Source organism: Aphelocoma coerulescens, chromosome 1 (assembly GCF_041296385.1).
Source record: "Aphelocoma coerulescens isolate FSJ_1873_10779 chromosome 1, UR_Acoe_1.0, whole genome shotgun sequence".
Taxonomy (NCBI): Eukaryota; Metazoa; Chordata; class Aves; order Passeriformes; family Corvidae; genus Aphelocoma; species Aphelocoma coerulescens.
In genome coordinates this window covers 69,430,424-69,450,431 of record NC_091013.1, presented here as the reverse complement: position 1 = coordinate 69,450,431, position 20,008 = coordinate 69,430,424, and the positions used below count along the sequence as shown (strand labels likewise).

Here is a 20,008-nt window from a genome sequence, read left to right as displayed (position 1 = left end):
CTTGACCTCTAGAGACTGGGGGAATTAAAGCTTTCATTCCCATGTTCACAAGCATGTGCTGACTATCAGCTATAAATTAACATAGGAGAGGTGCCTGTGAACCTCCAGATTTGGTAGAAAGCAATATTCTTTTCTAGGCTCTTATTTATGGATCTTATATGTCATGATGATTGGATATAGAGATAAATCAAGAAATCAGGAGCGATATGCTGCATACCTTCAACAGCACCATATAGCACAAATCTTGTCCCTATTTGTACTTTCTCTAGTTCAACATCGCTTTCATGGCCATGCCATTGCTAAGCTCCAACAGTGGTGATGTTGGAGGTCCTGTTTAGATTAGACTAGAGGCTGGTGTCTGGGAATGCTTCTGGAAAGCAAGCGATGCAGCATGATTTCCTGTAGGCTGAAGGGCAGTTGAATGCAGGCTGTATGTATGTTTGAACTTCCCTTTGTTTCTTTATCCTTGCTTACTTAAGTACCACCTTTTGGAAAAACACTGAACTGAATGAAGCTAAGTCCTCTTGCCAGGGTCAGATATCTATTTTCTAAGCCAAAACTGCCCATCTGAGATAGCTAATCTGAATCTGCACCTTATTAAGTTGATGACCGCATTATATAAATCTGCTGCAGTTGCGAGAACTGGTATCTGTTTTCTTTAAGTAAGACATGGCCCATGCAAAGGACATAGTTTGCTTATTTTATTTGTTTGAAGTGATATGGGAAATGTAAATCTTTGCAGTTCTCAGAGACTGAATAGAAAAATTATTGTGATGGAGTTTGACAATTTGTGTTTTGATTTTTCTTCTCTTATGATATATAGGGATTTGTTTTAGCTGAGCAGTAATTTGTATACAAATTTATTCTCACATGGAAACTGTATTAGTCATCACAAAAAGGAGCAAAGAGAGTACATGATATGCCCTGGAGTTCAACATGTATCATTATAGCAGTTTTATTTTTATATTTTATGATTACTTTATTGAATGTCTCTTTCAAACAAGTGACTTTGAAAATGAGAATTATCTCAGAGTCTTTGAACAGATATACAAAAGTGGATGATAGAATTGCAGAAAAGTGAGGGACAGATGCTTTTATCTGAAACAGACACAAATTCAGAAACTAATTTGGAAGTGATAAAAATTAATTTGCACACTTTAATTGGAATCAGACTCCTGCATGAAAGAAAGGAAGTCTAGGCAGCTTGTGCTAAAGGCTGATTGAATTTTTTGTCAGGTAAGTATGTTGGACTTGGCCGCTTATCCTCTTGAGCCTCTCTGTGCAATATATTACATTCACCCTCTGACTGGTGTTCTTTAAAAGGATCAATGCTATTCCTGTTTTTTCCCTAGAGCCTGAAATTTCATCGATCTTGGGACTTGACATTTCTCATTACCTATTGTAGCTTCCAAGACGATGGTCACAAGCGGTGTGGGAGTTAACTCCACTTTTTCTAACAGCAGCTGTGCTGACCATTGGAAAATATTGTCTATAAGCCATAAGATGGGTTGGTTTAGCATTATAACATAATCTTCACAGGTGCTAACAATTCATCCTGTCCCACTGAGTGCATTCAGTATATATCTGAAAGGGAGGGTAAACATTACCACAAAAAATCTTTGTCAAGTCAATATACATTTATTTTTGTGTCTGTCATGAAGTGTACCTCTTTGTGTTCCTTTTACATGACATAATTTTGAAACAATTTGAAGTTGTGAACATCAAGGGTTCTGCAGGATTATGTCTTGAAAGAGGAGTTATTCTGAACTCAGAACATTCATTTATTGTTTTATATCCCTCTACATTTTAATATGCCCTAGCTTAACCTTGACATGGAAGCAGTTTAAAAATAGTCACTGGTGTGCTCTGCACCAAGAGGACTGGATGGCTGTCTGAAGGTCCTGCATAAGCCATGGGCACACGAGCTCTCCGCTTTGTCTGTTCAAGGTGTTATTATGGTACTTGTAAGTTTGTAAAATTTAGGTATAAATTTTTGAATTACAGTGTCTTAGCACTGTTCTGCCAGAGCAGAAGCTCTTTGAAAACTAGTTTGTAATTTTTACTGGCACCATCTCTGCTCTGGTTGCCAAAGATATCTCTCTTCTAAGGCTGCTATGTAAGGGTAAAAGAGCCAATAATCCACCTGAGATAATGCAATTATCTCTAGTATTTTATCAACAGATGTCTGTGCCCATGCTTTGCTGCATCCTCCATGGGAATTGTACAGTCCAGGATGGTTCACCAACTTGCCCAAGATCCCACAGTAATTTAGTGGAAGGGATAGGAGGAGATGCTACAAATCCATACTTTCCTGTCCTCCACTATATTTTACCTTCTGGACTCTGGATTGGTGCAAGGTACCCAAAAGCCCATTCACCTGGGTGAATTGTTTGTATCTATATACAATGTTCCTCAGTAAATAAATCAGCTCTGCTTCCTAGAGCTGGGAATATTCTGAATATATTAATATTTTTCTGTCAGCAATCCTTCTTTTATATCTGTTGCTCACTCCCTGATCTTGTGGACACTGTTATTAACTATTTTCTGTTTTGAGATATTCATATTTATTGGTTGTAGCCTTATCTTTTCATCAAACTCCAAGATGGTTTTTTCAGACAGTAAAAATTTGAGAAGGCTCTTACAGTTTTACTTCCATGGAAGCCATTGTATTTTCTAAGATTTTGTTTTCTGATGAGTATCCCCTGAAAAGTCCTAACAGTAAAGCAAATAGCAAAGTAAATTCTTTTCAGCAAGTAATTCAAGTATAGCTTTGTACTTGCTTTTGTCAAAGTGAGAGATGAAATGGAAGCTAAAATTTGCCATGTGGTCTCTTGTTTGTTTATACAGAAGGCTCCTAGATGTGTCCCCATGGAAATCTGTACATAATTCCTGGAAAAGGACAGTATGAGAGAGATAGTAACACTGTCTTTTGTCTTCTTTTCCCTCTTCTTTTTTTCCTTGTCATGAAAGAGCATCATCTGTTCCCAAAGAACCTTACAATAATATTAAGCATTACATTCTTCAGCAAGAAGGAAAGATGTGTTTTATTTTAGACTTTCTAGAAAAACTTACTTGTTTGGAAATACAGCACATTTTTTTTTCCTTCTGCCCTCTAGTAATTCAGTTCAAAGGTGCTCCTTTGGGGAAATTACAGGGAGTTTACAGTGATGGTATCTCAGTTCTTAGGTAGGATATTTTCACCTGCAATTCCCTTAGAGCTGCAGCCTTTGACCTCTGGCTGCATCTATCAGTGGTGATATGACAGTGACAGAATATTTTACTAGATTTTGAATGATTCCTGGAGTTCACAGCTTCTTTCCTTAGCAATAAAATGTAATATGACTGAGGTTCATGCCACAGCTTTTTCTGTAGAAAGTATCAGTGAATAATTTTTTTTGAGCCCTAAGGGGGAAAAAATCCCATTTTCAATTACTGTTAGACTGTTACTCTTAATATTGATATTCCATTATTAATTTGTATTTACTGAAAAACTGGACAAAATAAGATTCAGAGATCTATGTTTCAGGGAAGTTCTTTCTTATAAGCATTTTCCTTTATAAATCAAGAAGTCAATAAAATATGCTTATTTGGTGTATCCTGGAGTTTTACAGGTCCTTGATATTATAGACTTTCCTAGGAAAAACTGAGGAAAATGTTCCTTTGAAAACCGTGTTATTTCTTTTCCTTTCAAAAATTTTAGCCATTTAATAATTTCAGTCATCCAGTTTGATGATGCAGTCTGATGACACCACTGTAATCATGGCCATTGAGCATAATCCTCTTTTTTTCCAGGAGGACATATAGAAGAAAAAAAATGTGGAAAGTTTTGAACTTAGTTAATGGCCTTTTTTTTTTTTTTCTTTTATGTTATTCACTTGGAGAAAACAAAACCTTGAAAGAAGATGGGATTCTCAATGGCAGTGTTGATGGGGAAATGATAAAAATCAAAATATAGCCATCTTTGATGAGATACACTATGCATCTTTCTTCTGACATCCATCCTTCCCTAGTGGTAGAGCTCAGTTTTCAGTTTACATCTTCAGTTTCCAGACCAAAAAGATTTTTTTCTTGCTGTCTAGATTATAGTTTGGGAAACTAGGATTTATTGAGGTAGCTGTTTGCATTAGAGGTAAGAAATTTTTAATGTGTCTGTACATTGGAAAGACAAGTCCTGTTAGATTGACACACCCTGTACTATTGTGTCCAAAACTGAAGACTGTAAATCCATGGTTGGTAGTTCTCATCTTGTTCAGAAAGATATTAAAATACATGGAATTGTTATTAAATTTTGATGACAGAAGATGTTAGGGTTTGACAAGAAAAACTGGAGATTCATGCTAAATGTTTAAGAACTATGGTCCTATACATCTCTGGATACCCAAATTTTAAGAATGAGTTTAAAGCTAGACAGGCAAAGAAATGGATTGCTACAATGGCTAAAAATTGGCAAGCCCCTCCCTTCAAAGGAGTTTATAAGGGTTTGGTTTGGTCAATAGACTAAAAAGGAAAGATGAAAAAGGGTGATTTATTCTTTAAGCACATAAGTGGGGAAAATGCTAGAGAAGAAGATCTGAAGCTACAGGACAATGCTAACACAAGAACAAAGAGGTGCTAGGTAGACAAGAACAAATGCAAACTGGAATTCAGAATATTTCTCTTCGTTAGAGTAGGAGGAGTCTGGAACATCCTTCCAAGTCCCATACCCAGGTAGCCATTTTGTTAACTGTTTATATCATGTGAGTGTTTGCAATAAAAGAAGACTAAATTCATCGACCCACAAAAGTCTATCCAAGCCTCCATTCCTAACACATATCTTTCAAAAACTCATGCAATGCTTTTTAGCTACTCAGTTCCCTTTTGGTTTAGTGTTTAACTGTATTTCCAGTTAGGAAACTGCATTTTATTCCAGAGTTGAAATGTGTGCAGCCATTCACCCATTAGACCTCTCTGTGCCATTAGCTGCAAGATAAATTTCTGGGCTACTGGGCATCTTTTATGCCTGTGTCTCCCAGAGCAGAGTCCAGTTACCACTTTGCTGCCTATGCAGTGAACAGAGAAAACACTTCAAGCACTCTGCAGCCTCCTCTCCTACTCTCTTCTGTAAGTTGTGTGGCCCTCCTTTGAGCTCATTTCTGTAAATGTGGCTACAAGCCTTTCATCTTTCTGGTCTTCAGTTGCAAAGTAGTTCTTGCCTCCTATTTGCTGATCTAAGGTATTGCACTGAAAGTTCACATTGAGGGAGTTTTTCTTTCTGGCTCCATAAATCCTACTCTATACTGCTTCCTTCCAGAACAGAATCTCCTCTCCAGTGAACAGAGCTTGTGCTTGTCCAGGATCATCAACTTTCACCTGGCTGCATTGAAAAGAAATAAAACACATTTTGCTATTTTTTTATTTAACTGGGCAATGATATAATAATGATATAATAATGGTTTTCTCTTGTCACTGTACAGTTACCCATGAAACTTTGCATCAATTATTTTATTACAAGCCTATCTTACCAGCAAAGATTTATATTATCCCATCGATAATATTATTGGTTAATATTTGATTAGAACCAATTTCCAGCTCCTAACTGAAAGCTGATTTCCAAACCTGGATTTCCAAAATCCCTATATGTAGCTCACAGTGTATACCTCTCTATGGAAAAAAAAATTGAGATTTGTCATTGACCCAGCTTCTGTGCCATCCATGTTGTCCACAGTCAGCTGCATATAGAACTTGTTTGAACCAAAACATTGTATTACTAAGACAAATACGTTGAAAAAAATAGAGACAGTTTTAATATAGTTATCTTTACCAGCTGTAACCCTCATCCTATCAAAACCAGGTAAGACAAGACTTCCAGTCCAGCACAGCATGGTGACTGCTATTAATGAGATTTTTACTTCCAATTCTTGTTGACAGAAGTGTGGATTAACCATTTTGTTATTTTATATAGAACTAACATTGCAGTAATTTATCTATAGTTCCCTAGGTCATCTCTTTTACTATTTGAACTACACTGGCAGAACTCCAGTCCTTTTGAGTTTCCCAGTTTTCTGTACTTGATTTGTACAATGCAAATATAATGATGTGAACTCTGTGTTATAAAGCAAGTTGCTAATTTTTTGTTGCCAGTTGACTTTTTTTGCCTGGCAGAGCAATATCAAATATTAAGCAATTAGATTGCCAGCATCTGTTATTATTAGAAACAACAAAAATGTTGTTGTTTGTCATATAAACGCTCCATAAATGCCCACTTGTTTGGAACCAAAATAAAATATATATCGGTACTGAATGTATATATATATATATATATATGTATATATATATATGTATATGTATATGTATAATTTATAAAATAATGTATACCCATAACCATTTTTAGGCATATTTTAATTTCTGACCATTCCACGTGTCTCTGAATCAATATTATCTATGCAGCAGTAGCATGTTTCTAGTGTTGTTCTTCTCTTCTTTTCCTACCCCCAGTTTCATGAAACAAATTATGATCATTATTAAAGGCACATCCTCAATTCTTTAGGTTCATATCGTAAGTCTGGAGACATATATGTTCAATAGCAGACCTTTACATTACCACTGCTTTCAATAGCACCACACTTTGTGTTCTTTTAATTAATTTATTAAGGCATTGGGTAGCTGGGGTTTTGAAACTTTATGATGTCTTAATATACTTTGCTCAGTATCCTAAATATGAGATATTTAATCACACCGCACCTCTCTGACGCTTAATGACTTCAAGCACATTATAGCAAAGTTCGTTTGTTGATAAACCATGTCTGATTTGTCATTCCCTATTGTTTTCTTTTTCTTGCTTTGCTTTTCTCACTTTTTTTTTTTTTTACAGGTGATTATCCAGCTCCTCGAGCTGTTCTAACTGGTCATGACCATGAAGTTGTCTGCGTGTCAGTCTGTGCAGAGCTAGGACTTGTTATCAGTGGTGCTAAAGGTCAGATATGTTTTTATGATTTAAGTCTTAACATTTTTAGAGTCTTTTTTAGTGGTACTTCTCAGACTTCCCTCAAGCCACATATACTTTAATTATCCTTAAGGTGTGTTGTAATTCTAGGAGACTCTGAAGCAGTTTTCTCTGAAAACTGTTATTTACTATCTGCACTTATGTGTTTAGGCACAAATTAAGTTCATCATTCCTTCCAGCCATCAGTCTATGCAGCTATTCATTCCGCCCAGACCTGGAAGAGTATTTTATAAAAATGTATACAATAATTCTAATGACATCTAGTGATTTTGAAGAGACCTGTTGATAGAGACACGTATTTCAGGGAGGGCCAGCTCCAAACTCTCCACCTTGAATGGTAGTTTTTAGGACTGACCTCACTCTCTAGGGAAGCAGGATCAGTTTGCTTTGGAGCTGTGTGCAGCATTTTATCCAGCAGTGTTTTTTTCTGATGTTTTCTAAATAATGAGCAGTTGCAGGTTCTCCCTGTTATTTATCTGTAGAATCCAGAGTACCCAACAATTGCTAACACAAGTGTTGAAAATACTTTTCCAAGCCTGCAGCAATATCCTGTATAACTGGTAATCAGTGTAAATAAAGCACCAGCCTCAATGAATGTTAGCTTAATCCTTCCTTACTCTGTTTCTCCTTGATTTGTTCCATTTTACTCCTGCCCATCTTCTCCTACTTCTCCTTAATTCCGTGTCCACTTTTCTTCCCCCACTGCCCTCTCTCTTTCAGCTTCTTAACTTGTCAAACTACATCTTTTTCTCTTTTCCTTTTCTATTTGCCTCTCCCTCTCCCCCTTTCTCTTAGTTCCTTTTGTGCTGCATCATCTCTTCTCCCTTCTTACTTCCTTTCTTTGTATCACCCTTGTATTTCCTTTTTCCTTATATGTCTTCCTGTCTCATTTCCAGTGTAGTCCTACATCCACATCCAGTGACTTGCTTTCTCTATCTATAGTGATGCCTGTTTTAGTCATCCCCATGGATATCTTTGTACTCATTTTTAAGTTTGCTGTTTCTGAGGGTAAGAAGGATGTGATGCTTGCTCTGCCAGCCTTTGCTCACAGCTGACTCCCGGGTTATTGCCTTTTATACTGCCTTGGAGCTCAACATTTAATTTTAAAGCTGAGCGTGAAACTTTTGAGTAAAGCCATTTTTAACAGGAAATCCTAATGGGTCATTAACTCTTGTAATGGCATACTACATAACAGTCATAGGAAAAGTCAAGACATTTGTGAAAAAAATGTACAGTGATGCTGGAGCTAAATTTTTTTCTTGAAGCACTGCTATTTCTTACCCTTTAAGGCAGCTTCATGCACTCTGGTTGCCATAATAGTCTACCCTGTCCAACTATCTTTTTTGCACATTTCCTCTTCGTAATATAGATGGAATCTGTACTCAGTTATCTTCTGATTCATTAAGTATATGCTTCTTTGGTAACTTACACCTTTTAGAGATAAAAGCTGATGGACAACCAAATATTTTTAAATCAAATACAGAATATGTTTATAATTAATCAAGAGAAATAGAGGCCCAGTCTGTCTCTTGAAGTAGTCTGCCCATGTTCTTAGTTTTGAAACTCTGGTCCATATAAAAAATGCAGAGAGAAAATATTTTTTTTAAATTGCTATTTTCCAAGAGATGCCTTTTTAAAAGCTTTTTCTTCAGATCTGTTCTTTTCAGTCCCTTTCCAGCTTCTTAGATTGCATCTCATGGCAGTGCTGAGTTGCCCTGCCATCCAGTCTGAGCTCAGCCTGTGCTTCCTGGTGGGCAACTGTTCCTCTGGAGCTGGCTGTGGCACTGTGATGACACATGCAGCATTAGAGAACCTACTGAAGCAGGAAGACAGCACATTTAGGACTCCTCTGAGGAAAATCTTGTGCATCAGGTTGATGTTTTCATGTTTTTACCCAACAAACCCAAAACAAACAGTGGTCAGTCTGTATGTCCTTACAGTGGCATCCTAAATCAGATGTGTCTTTCTGGGCCCATGACCATTCAGCTATAAAGGTATGACACTTTTGAAAAATCTAACAAGGTAATTATTCTAAAGGGGAAGGTATCACTTTTTGTAACATCCTGGCACTTCACTATTTCCAAAGCTGAAACTCAACTATTTGAGAAAATAAATTAATTTCATTGCAGTGGTATCCCATGGATGCAACCAAACTTGAGGTGCCTCTGTGTCAGACTATGCAAACACAGATAAAAGCCTGTATCAGAGGGTTCACAGATAAATGCACAGATGCTGATTCATTCTACCTGGGCAAACCCAGCTGCTGTGTGAATTTCAGAAAAGTTAGTAAGACTTAACATGAGGTGGCTGAGTCTGCCAATATGAATTTACTTTCAGGGTCATGAACCAGTTGTATGAGGAAGAGATTACTGTGCTGTCCAGGATTATCCTGTGATTCATAAAAGAAAACATTTAGAATTTCCTGTGACTCATTACATTTATCAGAGAAGAGACTTTTTCTTAGTAGGAATATGGATCTCACTTTCAAAAAATTTTTCTCATTGTTCTTGAAATGTAAATAAGCTTAGTTTTGCATCTTACCATGTACATTTCAGATTTCATAGCTGTTTTTTTCTTTTATGAGTGTAATAAAAAGACATTAAAATCTCATATTAAAATCTCTCTGGAGAAACTGGAGTTACAGTGTGATCTCCTAAAATCTCTTATAGTCCAAGTATAATTGTAACCTTGTTGGCTTTCGTGTGACTCCCTATGCTGAAACAAATCAGGACTGAAATCTATGCATATCGTATATTCATTAGGGGAGAGGATATACAGGAACTGCCATTGTCTATAGGAGAAATATGCATTCACATGATTACATGCCCTATGGGAGTTGCTCCCACTAGTCGCTGATAGGGCCATGTCTGTTTGATGTGAATGGGCAGCCTAAAGAGAGTTCATGTTGTTGGAGAAAATCAGTGAGTGAAGCTTCTGAAAACTTCAGAAGAGGAAAGAGTGTTTTAGAAGACAGATCAAGGAAAACTCCTACCAGTCTAAGTAAATAATACACTTCTAGGCATGTTGTAATCATTTTCTTAACGTGCAACCCCTTGCATATTGTTTTCTGTTGTGCATTTTAAATTCTTAAAGATTGCAGCTTTTTATATCTATGCAGCACTAATGTGATATAAATGTGTATTATGCATCGCCTTTGTGCACAGACTATATCGTTTGTATAAACAATAAATGTATGATATATTATGTTTTCATATACAGAAGGTCCTTGCCTAGTACACACAATTACTGGAGACTTGCTGAGAGCCCTGGAAGGAACAGAAAACTGCCTGTACCCTCGCTTAATTTCAGTATCCAGTGAAGGTCACTGCATCATCTACTATGAACGAGGACGGTTCAGCAATTTCAGCATTAATGGCAAACTCTTAGCTCAGATGGAGATCAATGATTCAACCAGGGTAAATCTAAATGCAAACAAGCATTTGTTGTCTTTTGCCTTTATTTATTAAAATAAATTGAATTTATTTGCTATAAGGTTTAGAGGAAATCATATACGTAAAATTGCTGCCTCCAGGTTAAGCCATTCAAACACATATCCTTTCATCACCATCTCCAAATATGAAAATGCACTTAAGCTTTTCCAGAATAAATAAGAACAAATAGTTTATGAGCCCATGATATTCTCAGAATTTTTGTTTGGAATTAAGATTCAGTGGGAAATACATCTTTGAAACAAAATGCTCTGAAAAGTCCTCATTCTTCATTTATTAGCCAAGACATGAATTCATGCCTTCAGGGCTCTTCTCTGTCACTAGCACTTGAAGCAGCATTAGCAATACAGATCACTGCTTTGCTTTAGGTGGTAGTGATAGCACTGAGTATTGTAGAACAAATTATGGCATGTAGAAATGTGCTGAACTCAAGTATTGGCAGATTCAGTCAAGGAGCTTTTCTGTTATCTATCATGTTTTATACCACACAATTGTTTTTAAAATTTGGTGATACAAAATTTGTTGATTTATTTTTGGCCTAGATAGAAGGAGGAGAGGGAACATTTTGCTTCAAATTTAAAGTGGGCAAAATATGAGAAATGCTTTAAGTCAATTCAATTTTTTTTAATGTTGATCCATTTCCATAAAAGCTAACTGTGTGCTTGGGATTTTCTTTTTCTCCTGAAGGCCATCCTCCTGAGCAGTGATGGGCAGAACCTGGTGACAGGAGGAGACAATGGTGTAGTGGAAGTATGGCAAGCCTGTGACTTCAAGCAGCTCTATATTTACCCTGGCTGTGATGCTGGCATAAGAGCTATGGATCTGTCTCATGATCAGAGGTGAATTTGTCATACATATTTGTGTATAAATGCTAAAATTCCACAAAGTATGCATCTTCATGAGCTTTAAGTTTATGGTATGTCATCGTTAACAGGATCTGTACAAAACAATTACTCCAGTTGTTTTCCTGTTAGTTTGTCTGACTCAACACTTATTCTGATACTTGAGTCTCACAATACAAGCACAACATTAAGGTGAGGTGTTATTTCATTGAAGTCAGTAAGCCAGACACTCAACTAGCAATATGTGACTGAAATTGCATTAACTTAAGAACATAGGAATAGTCAGACTGGCTCAGAGTGCAGTAGTTGGCTGTTAACCAATGCTTTAAAAACAATTGCAAAAGTTTGTGATACATTTCTGTTTTTAAACATGTAGAGTTTGAGAACTGCAGACAGTGTTGCAAAAAGGGCCTTGTTCTTTTAGCATTTTCTGTTTATGACAAACCATAGCTCAAGATGGCAAAAGAGAATTAATATCAGCATCTTTGATATCTTTTTCAGAACTCTGATTACTGGCATGGCTTCTGGCAGCATCGTAGCTTTTAATATAGATTTTAACCGGTGGCATTATGAACATCAGAACAGATACTGAAGTGCAGTGAAGAACTGAAAGCCCAGGTAAAGCTGAGAGCACAAGGGCTGCAAAGAAAGGTGTAGTCTCTGGTGGAAAACCACGTCTGCATTGACCTCCGTTGTACATTCCATTACACCCAGCAATAGCTGTACATTGTAGTCAGCAACCATTTTACTTTGTGTGTTTTTTCACAACTGAACACCAGCTGCTGAAAAGCAAGCTTGTATCATGTAAATTATATGAATTAGGAAATGTTTTGGTAATTATTTCATATATCTTTGTTTATTGAGAAAAGATAGTAGGATGCGCCACAAGAGACTTTTGAAAATTCTGGGGAACCTTGTGTCCAGTTATTTCAATGTTTAGGCTTTGAACCTAACATGCATCCCATCTCCAGCCTCTTTTCAAGCTGAGATTAAAAAAATATGTTTGATACTTTGTACATCAGATGCACATCTTAACTTTAAAGGGATACTTTTGTAAAAGTAAAACCTTGTATAAAGAACAAAACTGTTTCTTAATTTTATTGTGGAGTTACAACTTGCATGTACTTTAAACCTGATGTCTTGAAGGAACAGGTGCATTCACACAAATCAGACTGGAGATCTGCCTAAGGGTACAGCTTGTGTTAAAGGGTTGAATTTGGGAGCAAACAGTAATTCTGACATTTCCACCAACACATTTTTCACTTTTTGAATCTCAAGTTTACCCCTCTTAAGTGGAGTTCTGCTCACAAAGCATTTGGATAAAAAGCCATCATTTGCCATATTTATACTTTATACAATAGAAATTAGTTTCCTCCCTTTTAAATTCAAAGACTAGACAGAAAGGGAGCAAAGAGGGAAGTTCAGTTTAATGCTTTGTTGTGCTTAATGATTCCCAATACAGACAAAGTGCTATACTTCTGGATTATTAACATTTGGCATATAAATCATGGGCAAGAGAGCTCCCACTGATTTTTTTCCCCCTTATTTTTAATCTGAGGAGCTTGGTTTATTTGACAGCCTTAGCTTCATTTTAAAGGTGACTGAGGTTGTTCTTTTCAGTTCTTCTGAAAATCTCACCTGAAGCCACTCAGACTAAGGCACTTCATCTTTTACAATACCGTAATGATAACTATCAGAATAATTTTCTGCACATTTTACTGATCAAATTACACAGCCAGGGGTATATACACTTTAATTCATGTTTCTTCTTTGTATATTTGGTGACTGTATTGTCATAGATGTACATATTGTGTCGGTAGGGCTATGAGGCATGTAACAGGAATGTAATTTTCTCAGAATTTACACTCACTTGCAGTCATTTATTTAAAAAGATAATGGATTCTTTGTATTGGCACTTTGCACCAGGAACATATCATTATTTATTGATGTGATTACTTATTTGTTATCCACCTTGTATTAGTAAGTTTAGCCCTGAATTTCCTTCTCCATTGTTGTTTGTATTTATAAGATTCGGAAATCATGGGGATCAACCTAATGATTAAGTTATTCATCACCTGTCTGTAAGCAATATCTTGAGTTCGTAGCTTAGAATTGGGAGACTATTGAACATCTGGAAGACAAGTTCATTTCATCTTGAGATCATGGTGAAATATTTTGGATATATAAATTCCTTAAGCTATTGTAACCATGTTTTATTGCAAAGATGTAAAATATGCCAGATGTGTGTGAGTTGGAAATCAAAAAGAAAAATAAAATATGCAAAGAATTCAGTGATTGTTTTTCATTCCAATGAAATTTTTTTAGAGCATTCACATCATTATGAACAAACAATTATTTTTGAGAAATTCTTACTTATGTGCTAAAATGTATGCATATCTGGGTGGTTGTATTTCCTGAGGTCTCAGAAAAAAACCCACAGGTTACAGAGTGAGTTTTGCAACTCTTGATTGTCATGAAGGGAAGCTACTAAAGTTACTTTGTTAACAGAAGTAAAAAAGAACAAGAAAAATCAAAGCTTTTAAGGGATATTTAGGATCCTTGTGAGCAGAAAATAATCTTATGTAATAGACCTCACAGAGAGCAAAGATCTGATGAGAGAAATTTTGGATATCTCTCAGTATGAATAAATTTAATCTTATTTTGGGCATTGAAAGTTAGATGTCTACACTACCTGCATAGCCTAACAAAACAGGTGGGATAAGTTACCTTTTGGAAATGCTGAGGACCCTGCAGAGATTGCAGCAAGTAAGTGGAGACATATATATATGTAAATGTCATATGTCTAATTTAAGGTAGCAGTGGTAAGCAAAATACTTTCCTAACAATTAGAAAACCCCTAGAAGTTTTCTTATTCTTGATAGCAGAATAGAAACCAACATTTCAATTTGTTGCCCTACTCATTTCCTTTAAATTTAGAAGGATTTTTCTTTAAATAATTATCAAAATTAACCAAAGCCAATATTTGAGAACCTTATTAGAATATAGTATACATTTTAGCAGATATCTATTAATATCAATCAGGTTTTGAATTTATAACAACCTAACTTGATTGTTCTGAAGCTGTAGGAGATATGGGGAGAGGAGAGGACTGCTACATTAATAGTGTCATGTGAAATAGTTTACTGGTATGTCATAACATCCATTCCATCATGATACAAATGTCACCCCTAATTTCATATTTTATTCAACAAATTGATTTAAAAATGCACCATTGCAATTAAACAAGAAAGGGATATAGCTATTATTTTAATTAATACTGTTGTTTTCATTAAGTCTCTCAGCATGATGTTAAATACAATCTAGTCACAAATTAGAAGCTCTTGTACCCATGCAAACCTTTACATGAGAAATTTGCCATGAGTTGCAAGAATAAAAAAACTCCCACTGTATTACATTCATAGGTAGGGGTACCCAAACAAGTCAGACTCATAGAAAACCCAATAATAATAGTAATTTAATGTTACTACTACTACTACTACTACTACTTACTACTACTACTACTACTACTACTACTACTACTAATAATAATAATAATAATTGTGCCAAGACATTTAAATTCTTTTGTTTTATTTGTTGATTTGTGTTAATTACATTAGTATACACGCACCTATTTCAGGGCCTCTTATAGTAAACAGACAATAAAAGCAGACCTACAGTTTATGTCACAAGTCTTTTCCAAAGCTTCAGCTGCCTGTTTCTGTCCTACAGTAAATCTTGCCTTTTTTCTCTCTAGAAATTAGAGCTACTGATCCCAGGGAGTCTCTGAGAGCTGCTTGTGGAACATGAAGCAGCTTTGGCCAAACCAGTTAAATGCAACGAATATCTCAGCTAAGGGAGATGCAGCTTTAAGGATACAACTGTGCAATTAAAATATGCCTATGATGTGAAAAATACACAGTTATTGGCTGCTTTTCTGCCAGTTCATCCTCGGTTAAGCACTGGACTACGAGTCATTGCCTTCCAGGAGAAATAATGCAACAGCTATGAGGCGTTGCATCCAGATCCTACCACTGTTGAGGAGAATGCTGCTTTCTCTACATGAGCAATAATAAAATAAAGGCTTCTGCATATTTACCCCAAGGAAAGACTAGTTTACTTTCCAATTTACTGTGAAAGCTTTGGATAAATAATGATTATGTTGATAGAGAATCTTGCAGGTTGTGCTTGTAGAGCTAAAAGTGCTGCCTGTGAGCAGCAGTTGTGGAGAATGCTTTTTATAATGCAGTGCATCAACCCTGCTGACAAGCAAGCAGGATGAAGCAAGCCTCATGCTCCTAGAGATAAAAGCATTTGAAGCAGACACAAGGAGCGAAGGGCTGACTTATGACAACAGCAAGAGAACCACCTCCTGTTACAAGATGTTTAGTACATATGAATATTTCTTTTGGATACTTAAAGATGGAGTTTATACTTACAATTTTACAGGGCTTGACTGTGGGCTGGTTTTATTTAGGCTTTGGTGTGTGTGTGTGTGCGCCTGTGTGTTACCTGCAAACTCTAAAAATGCATGGACTAAAGCAGGTATTTAAAGAAGGAAAAAAGTACTGAAAATTTATGTGTCTATGCAATACAGTACAGTTTATAGACTCCCTAGCCTAGTGATTAATTTTGCAACATCTACATTTAAGTTTCAATATCTGAAACCAACAAGAAAAACAAGTCTGGTGATTGCTTTCTTATAAAGTGTATAAGCTGTGGCCATATAATTAGTTTACATAAGGATTTACATTGATGAAAGTCTGCCAAATAGTTGACTTGGTCTATGGGTCGTTCCGTGGTGAACAACCACATTTTGGACACTGGAAACCACTACGTTTCAAGATACTGACATGGAAGTGACTCTTAATTCTTCATCAAAAGTATTCAATGTTAGTTGGATGTCTTTCATGAAATCACATTTGAAAACTCATCAAAACTATCAAGTCTATCTGTCTTTAACAAATTATTGTGATAGCAAATAATTCATTATTTTAATTAATCCATAAATTACTTATAAATTAGTATTTTCCATAGGATACTGTCACAATGAAGCCTGTCATAGTTAGATTCATTTTTCCTTTTACTATATTGGCAAGAATTTTGTGGTTTTAATCAGTTTATAAAAAAAAAAGGCAAAAATACCTCATCCATACCCTTTAAACTCTTTGAGGTAAATTACAGAATACACTGCCTTGAGACATCTTATGTTAGCAGAAAATTTAATCTCAAGCACACAGAAATTAGGTACCCCCTATTATTTAATTTATAATTTTCATGGAGGTATAGGTGACAACATATAGCATTTTTAATAGGAACTTCTGGAATACTATAGTTCCACCTTTAAAGTCCCTGTCTTGGTTTTGGAGACAAAACTTCAGGAGGAAACACTCCAGAGTGAGTGTCTCCTCTGAAGGGAAAAGGGCCTCCCCTTTTCCTCCACCAATAAGACGAGTGGGTCACAGCAAGTGAAAGTGGAAAAAAACAAACTGTTTATTAACACACAAACAAAACAGGGTAGAACAGGATAAAAAACCCTCAAAATACAACAGATTCCTGGAGAGGGAACAGACACCCGGGCTTGGACCAGCTGGGGCCACCCCACAGGCCACTGGGGCTGCCCCTGCAGGCTCCCTGGACCGGCGAGGAGGGAAGGGAGGCAGTGAGGCAAGGGGAAGGAAAGGGAAAAAAGAGCAAGAGAAAAACCAACAGTACCTTCTCCCAGCTAGCGGGAACACAAAGAAAACCCAGAAAAACAGCACGGTGCTCCTGGCTCACACCCTGGAGCCCTTGGGCTGAACCGTTCAACAGCCCCCTCGGGTCCGTGGCTCCGGCCCCGCCCCCGGGTCCATCCTAAAGGCACAGCGTCCTTGGGCATTGAGCAGATGGTTAAGGAATAAAGCGGCTTCATAACATCACCCCAGGACAGTCCCTCAGATAATTTATTTGCCTTGTACCACATCCCAGGCTAGAGGAATTTCTACAAGGTGTCCTCAGCTCATTTCAGAGGACCAAAATGCCACCAAGCAATGGGCAGAACAGACTCAGTTTGTCCTGGAGTTGAACCACTTATGTCTTTCTCTGGTGTGGATAATTTGCCAGTGGATGCGACTCAGCTTGACTGATTAGAGAAAATGTTTTTCTATATCAGGTGGGCTGGAATTCCAGAAAACATTGACAAATATGTTACAAGGACTGATCCCAAACATGCTCAGTCTCCAGGTCAAAATGAGGAGGATTCCCCCTGCTGTCTCAGCCTCCACACCCCAAGTGTCAGGTCAAACCACATTCCACACCCCCAGCAGCAGCAGTGCCACCAGGCCAGGTGAGGTGCTGGGTTACACCTGTGCTCCCCCAGGCTGCAGGGGAGGCTGGAGGCCGCAGAGGTGTAATCCTGGTGAGGTGGCTGGGCTGGGCTGGTGTTGCTGTCTGGAGTCATTACACAATTCTCTTGCTGATGTGTGAGAGGCACCAGCTGCTCCCTGCTGAGGTGTGGCACCCATGGCCTGTGTGCACAGCAGCTGAGGCAAGAGGGTCTTGAGTAAAATCACATCACTTTACTGACACCCTCTCTGCTCCTTCAGTTTTATCTGGTTATTAATCCCATACACGTCAAGCCAATAGCATGAGAAAGTAGGGGAAGAGGAGCCCAGACTTCAAACCCCTCCTCTGAGGGAGCCATGTTTTCACTCCAGGTGGGAAGAGAACAGCAATTTTGAGCATATGATGGCAAAATTTCATATCAAAAACGGTGTTCCTTGTGCACAGGACACTTCCTGGAGCTGCCAGAGGCAGGAGAGGGACAACACCTACAGTCCACCTAAACTTTCATTTGCAGATGGACCTTGTTGGACTAAGGCAGTTATGCACGTTATGGTACAGACTGGCATTTCAACAAAATATTGCAGTAAATGATACAAAACAACTTTCATGGATTTACAGGCAGGTAGCTAGCCTGGCTCTTTAATAAGACTCACAGGAAGGTACATAGTGGTTGACTGGAAAATATATTATTGGGGAGAAAACCATGAAGATATAAAAGGCAATCATATAAATGTCACAACAGATGAATATACAGCAACATTTTAGACAGAAGAATTTTCATTCCAAAAAAAGAATATCTCTTCCAGTTTAATGAGTATCCTAAGTGCCAGTGACGATGTATACTGACTGCAGACCTTTTGCCTATGTTCTGGGATTGTCCAGTAACACGCAATTGGCAACAGAAGATAATTAGCAAATGCCTACAATCCTTTTGCAGCCTAAAATAACTCATTTGCAAGACTGGTTTAGGAGGCACTATGGTTGCTCTTGTCTAACTTCCTCTTCTCAGTGAACTTTAGAATACTTCACCTTAAAATTTTCAGTCTAATATTGATCTCAATGCTTTTTGACATTTGGAGGGAAGAGATTTTACAAAAAACTTGGATTTTGAAATGCATCTCATACAATCTTAAATAATGAGTTCAACATAATGTGGTGATAAGTGTAATAAGCATTGTTTTCTGTGATAAAGTGGATCTTCTCTAAGCATGGAAAAACATTGTAATAGAAAACGTAATTTTTACATGTAAAGTCATTTCTGAGAAGGCTCTGGAAGTTCAGGGGGATTTTACAGAAATGCCTACTCTTTATATACAGACAAGGGATAAAAAAGGTTTAGAGCAACAACAGAAAAAACCCCATGTTTCATTAGCAGTTATTTTTTAGCATCTACTAATTATCCAGTGGTGTGCTATTGAGGATTCTGCAATCACTTAGGTCTAAGTTGGTATGTGCAAACCATATCTAAATGTGCAAAGTACATCAAACACAGGATCCTCATTGTTCTGTATTCTCCAACAGTATTCAAGCAATGACAACAGCCAATTTTAGTTCAAAACCACATTTTTGCTGAAACAGCTTTTAACCTCAAGCTCACTTGAAATTCTACGTTTCTTTCTATTTGCACATTTTGTACAATCTTATTTTTATAATATATCTATTATATAATTCAGCAAAACAGAAGCAAATAAGCTATACTATATCCTAGTGTCATTATTGTTCAAAATATCTCTTACTAGAGAGACTATATTTAATTGTACCTATTAGGTGAAACCCAAACTTCAGAAACAAAAATAAAACCACGTAAAATTATTTTTCTGTTTGAGTAAGTTGTCTAGATTTGGCAAGCCACATGTACTAATAAAAATACTTCAGTTCATGGCCTCTATTTTTGTTAGTCATACATCCACAGCTGCAAAGATGTGCTTCATATAAATATTTGTATTAAACAGGTAAGTTTATATGGCATGAATATAAGCCACTTTTTTTAGCCAAGTTCATTCAAATGTTGTAAGATCAGTAGACCTACCTTCATGACTGGCAGATGCCTAGAAAAACCCTGTGCAATCTTACTGATTCTATCATAGAAATGCAGGGGTCATCAAATACTGCAAAATTTTCAGGAGGCTTTTTTTTAGGATTCTTTAAAATTATTTTCAGGGTGATGGTGTTGGACTAGAAAGTTAAGAGGAGCAACATAGTCAGCAAACTAGGACTGTCAGGCAGATAGTTTATATACCTCTGATTTTCAAAAGACTCTTCCTGGTAATGCTAAACATGCCAACAGGGCTTGAGCTGAGCAGCAACTAGGTCATATGAGATAGAAAACAAATATGCAGAACTGGAAGCACACAGTGAGGTGCTTCAACAATCCTATTTTCTCATGGGATAATAAGAATGCACAACTGTAGTGG

At 37.0% G+C, this 20,008-nt stretch overlaps 1 protein-coding gene across 7 annotated transcripts in view; it reads left to right on the top strand.

Annotated features, from left to right (window-relative positions):
* Positions 1 to 13,552, top strand: part of NBEA (neurobeachin) — a 467,531-nt gene extending 453,979 nt beyond the window's left edge. For all 7 annotated transcript variants that reach the window (XM_069012126.1, XM_069012137.1, XM_069012124.1 and 4 more), the window contains 4 exons: positions 6,851 to 6,952; positions 10,202 to 10,398; positions 11,119 to 11,270; positions 11,775 to 13,552. In XM_069012126.1, the coding sequence (XP_068868227.1) occupies positions 6,851 to 6,952; positions 10,202 to 10,398; positions 11,119 to 11,270; positions 11,775 to 11,865 (542 nt within the window). In that variant the 3' untranslated portion in view covers positions 11,866 to 13,552. The remainder of the gene's footprint in view (positions 1 to 6,850; positions 6,953 to 10,201; positions 10,399 to 11,118; positions 11,271 to 11,774) is intronic.
* The last annotated feature ends 6,456 nt before the right edge of the window (positions 13,553 to 20,008 follow it).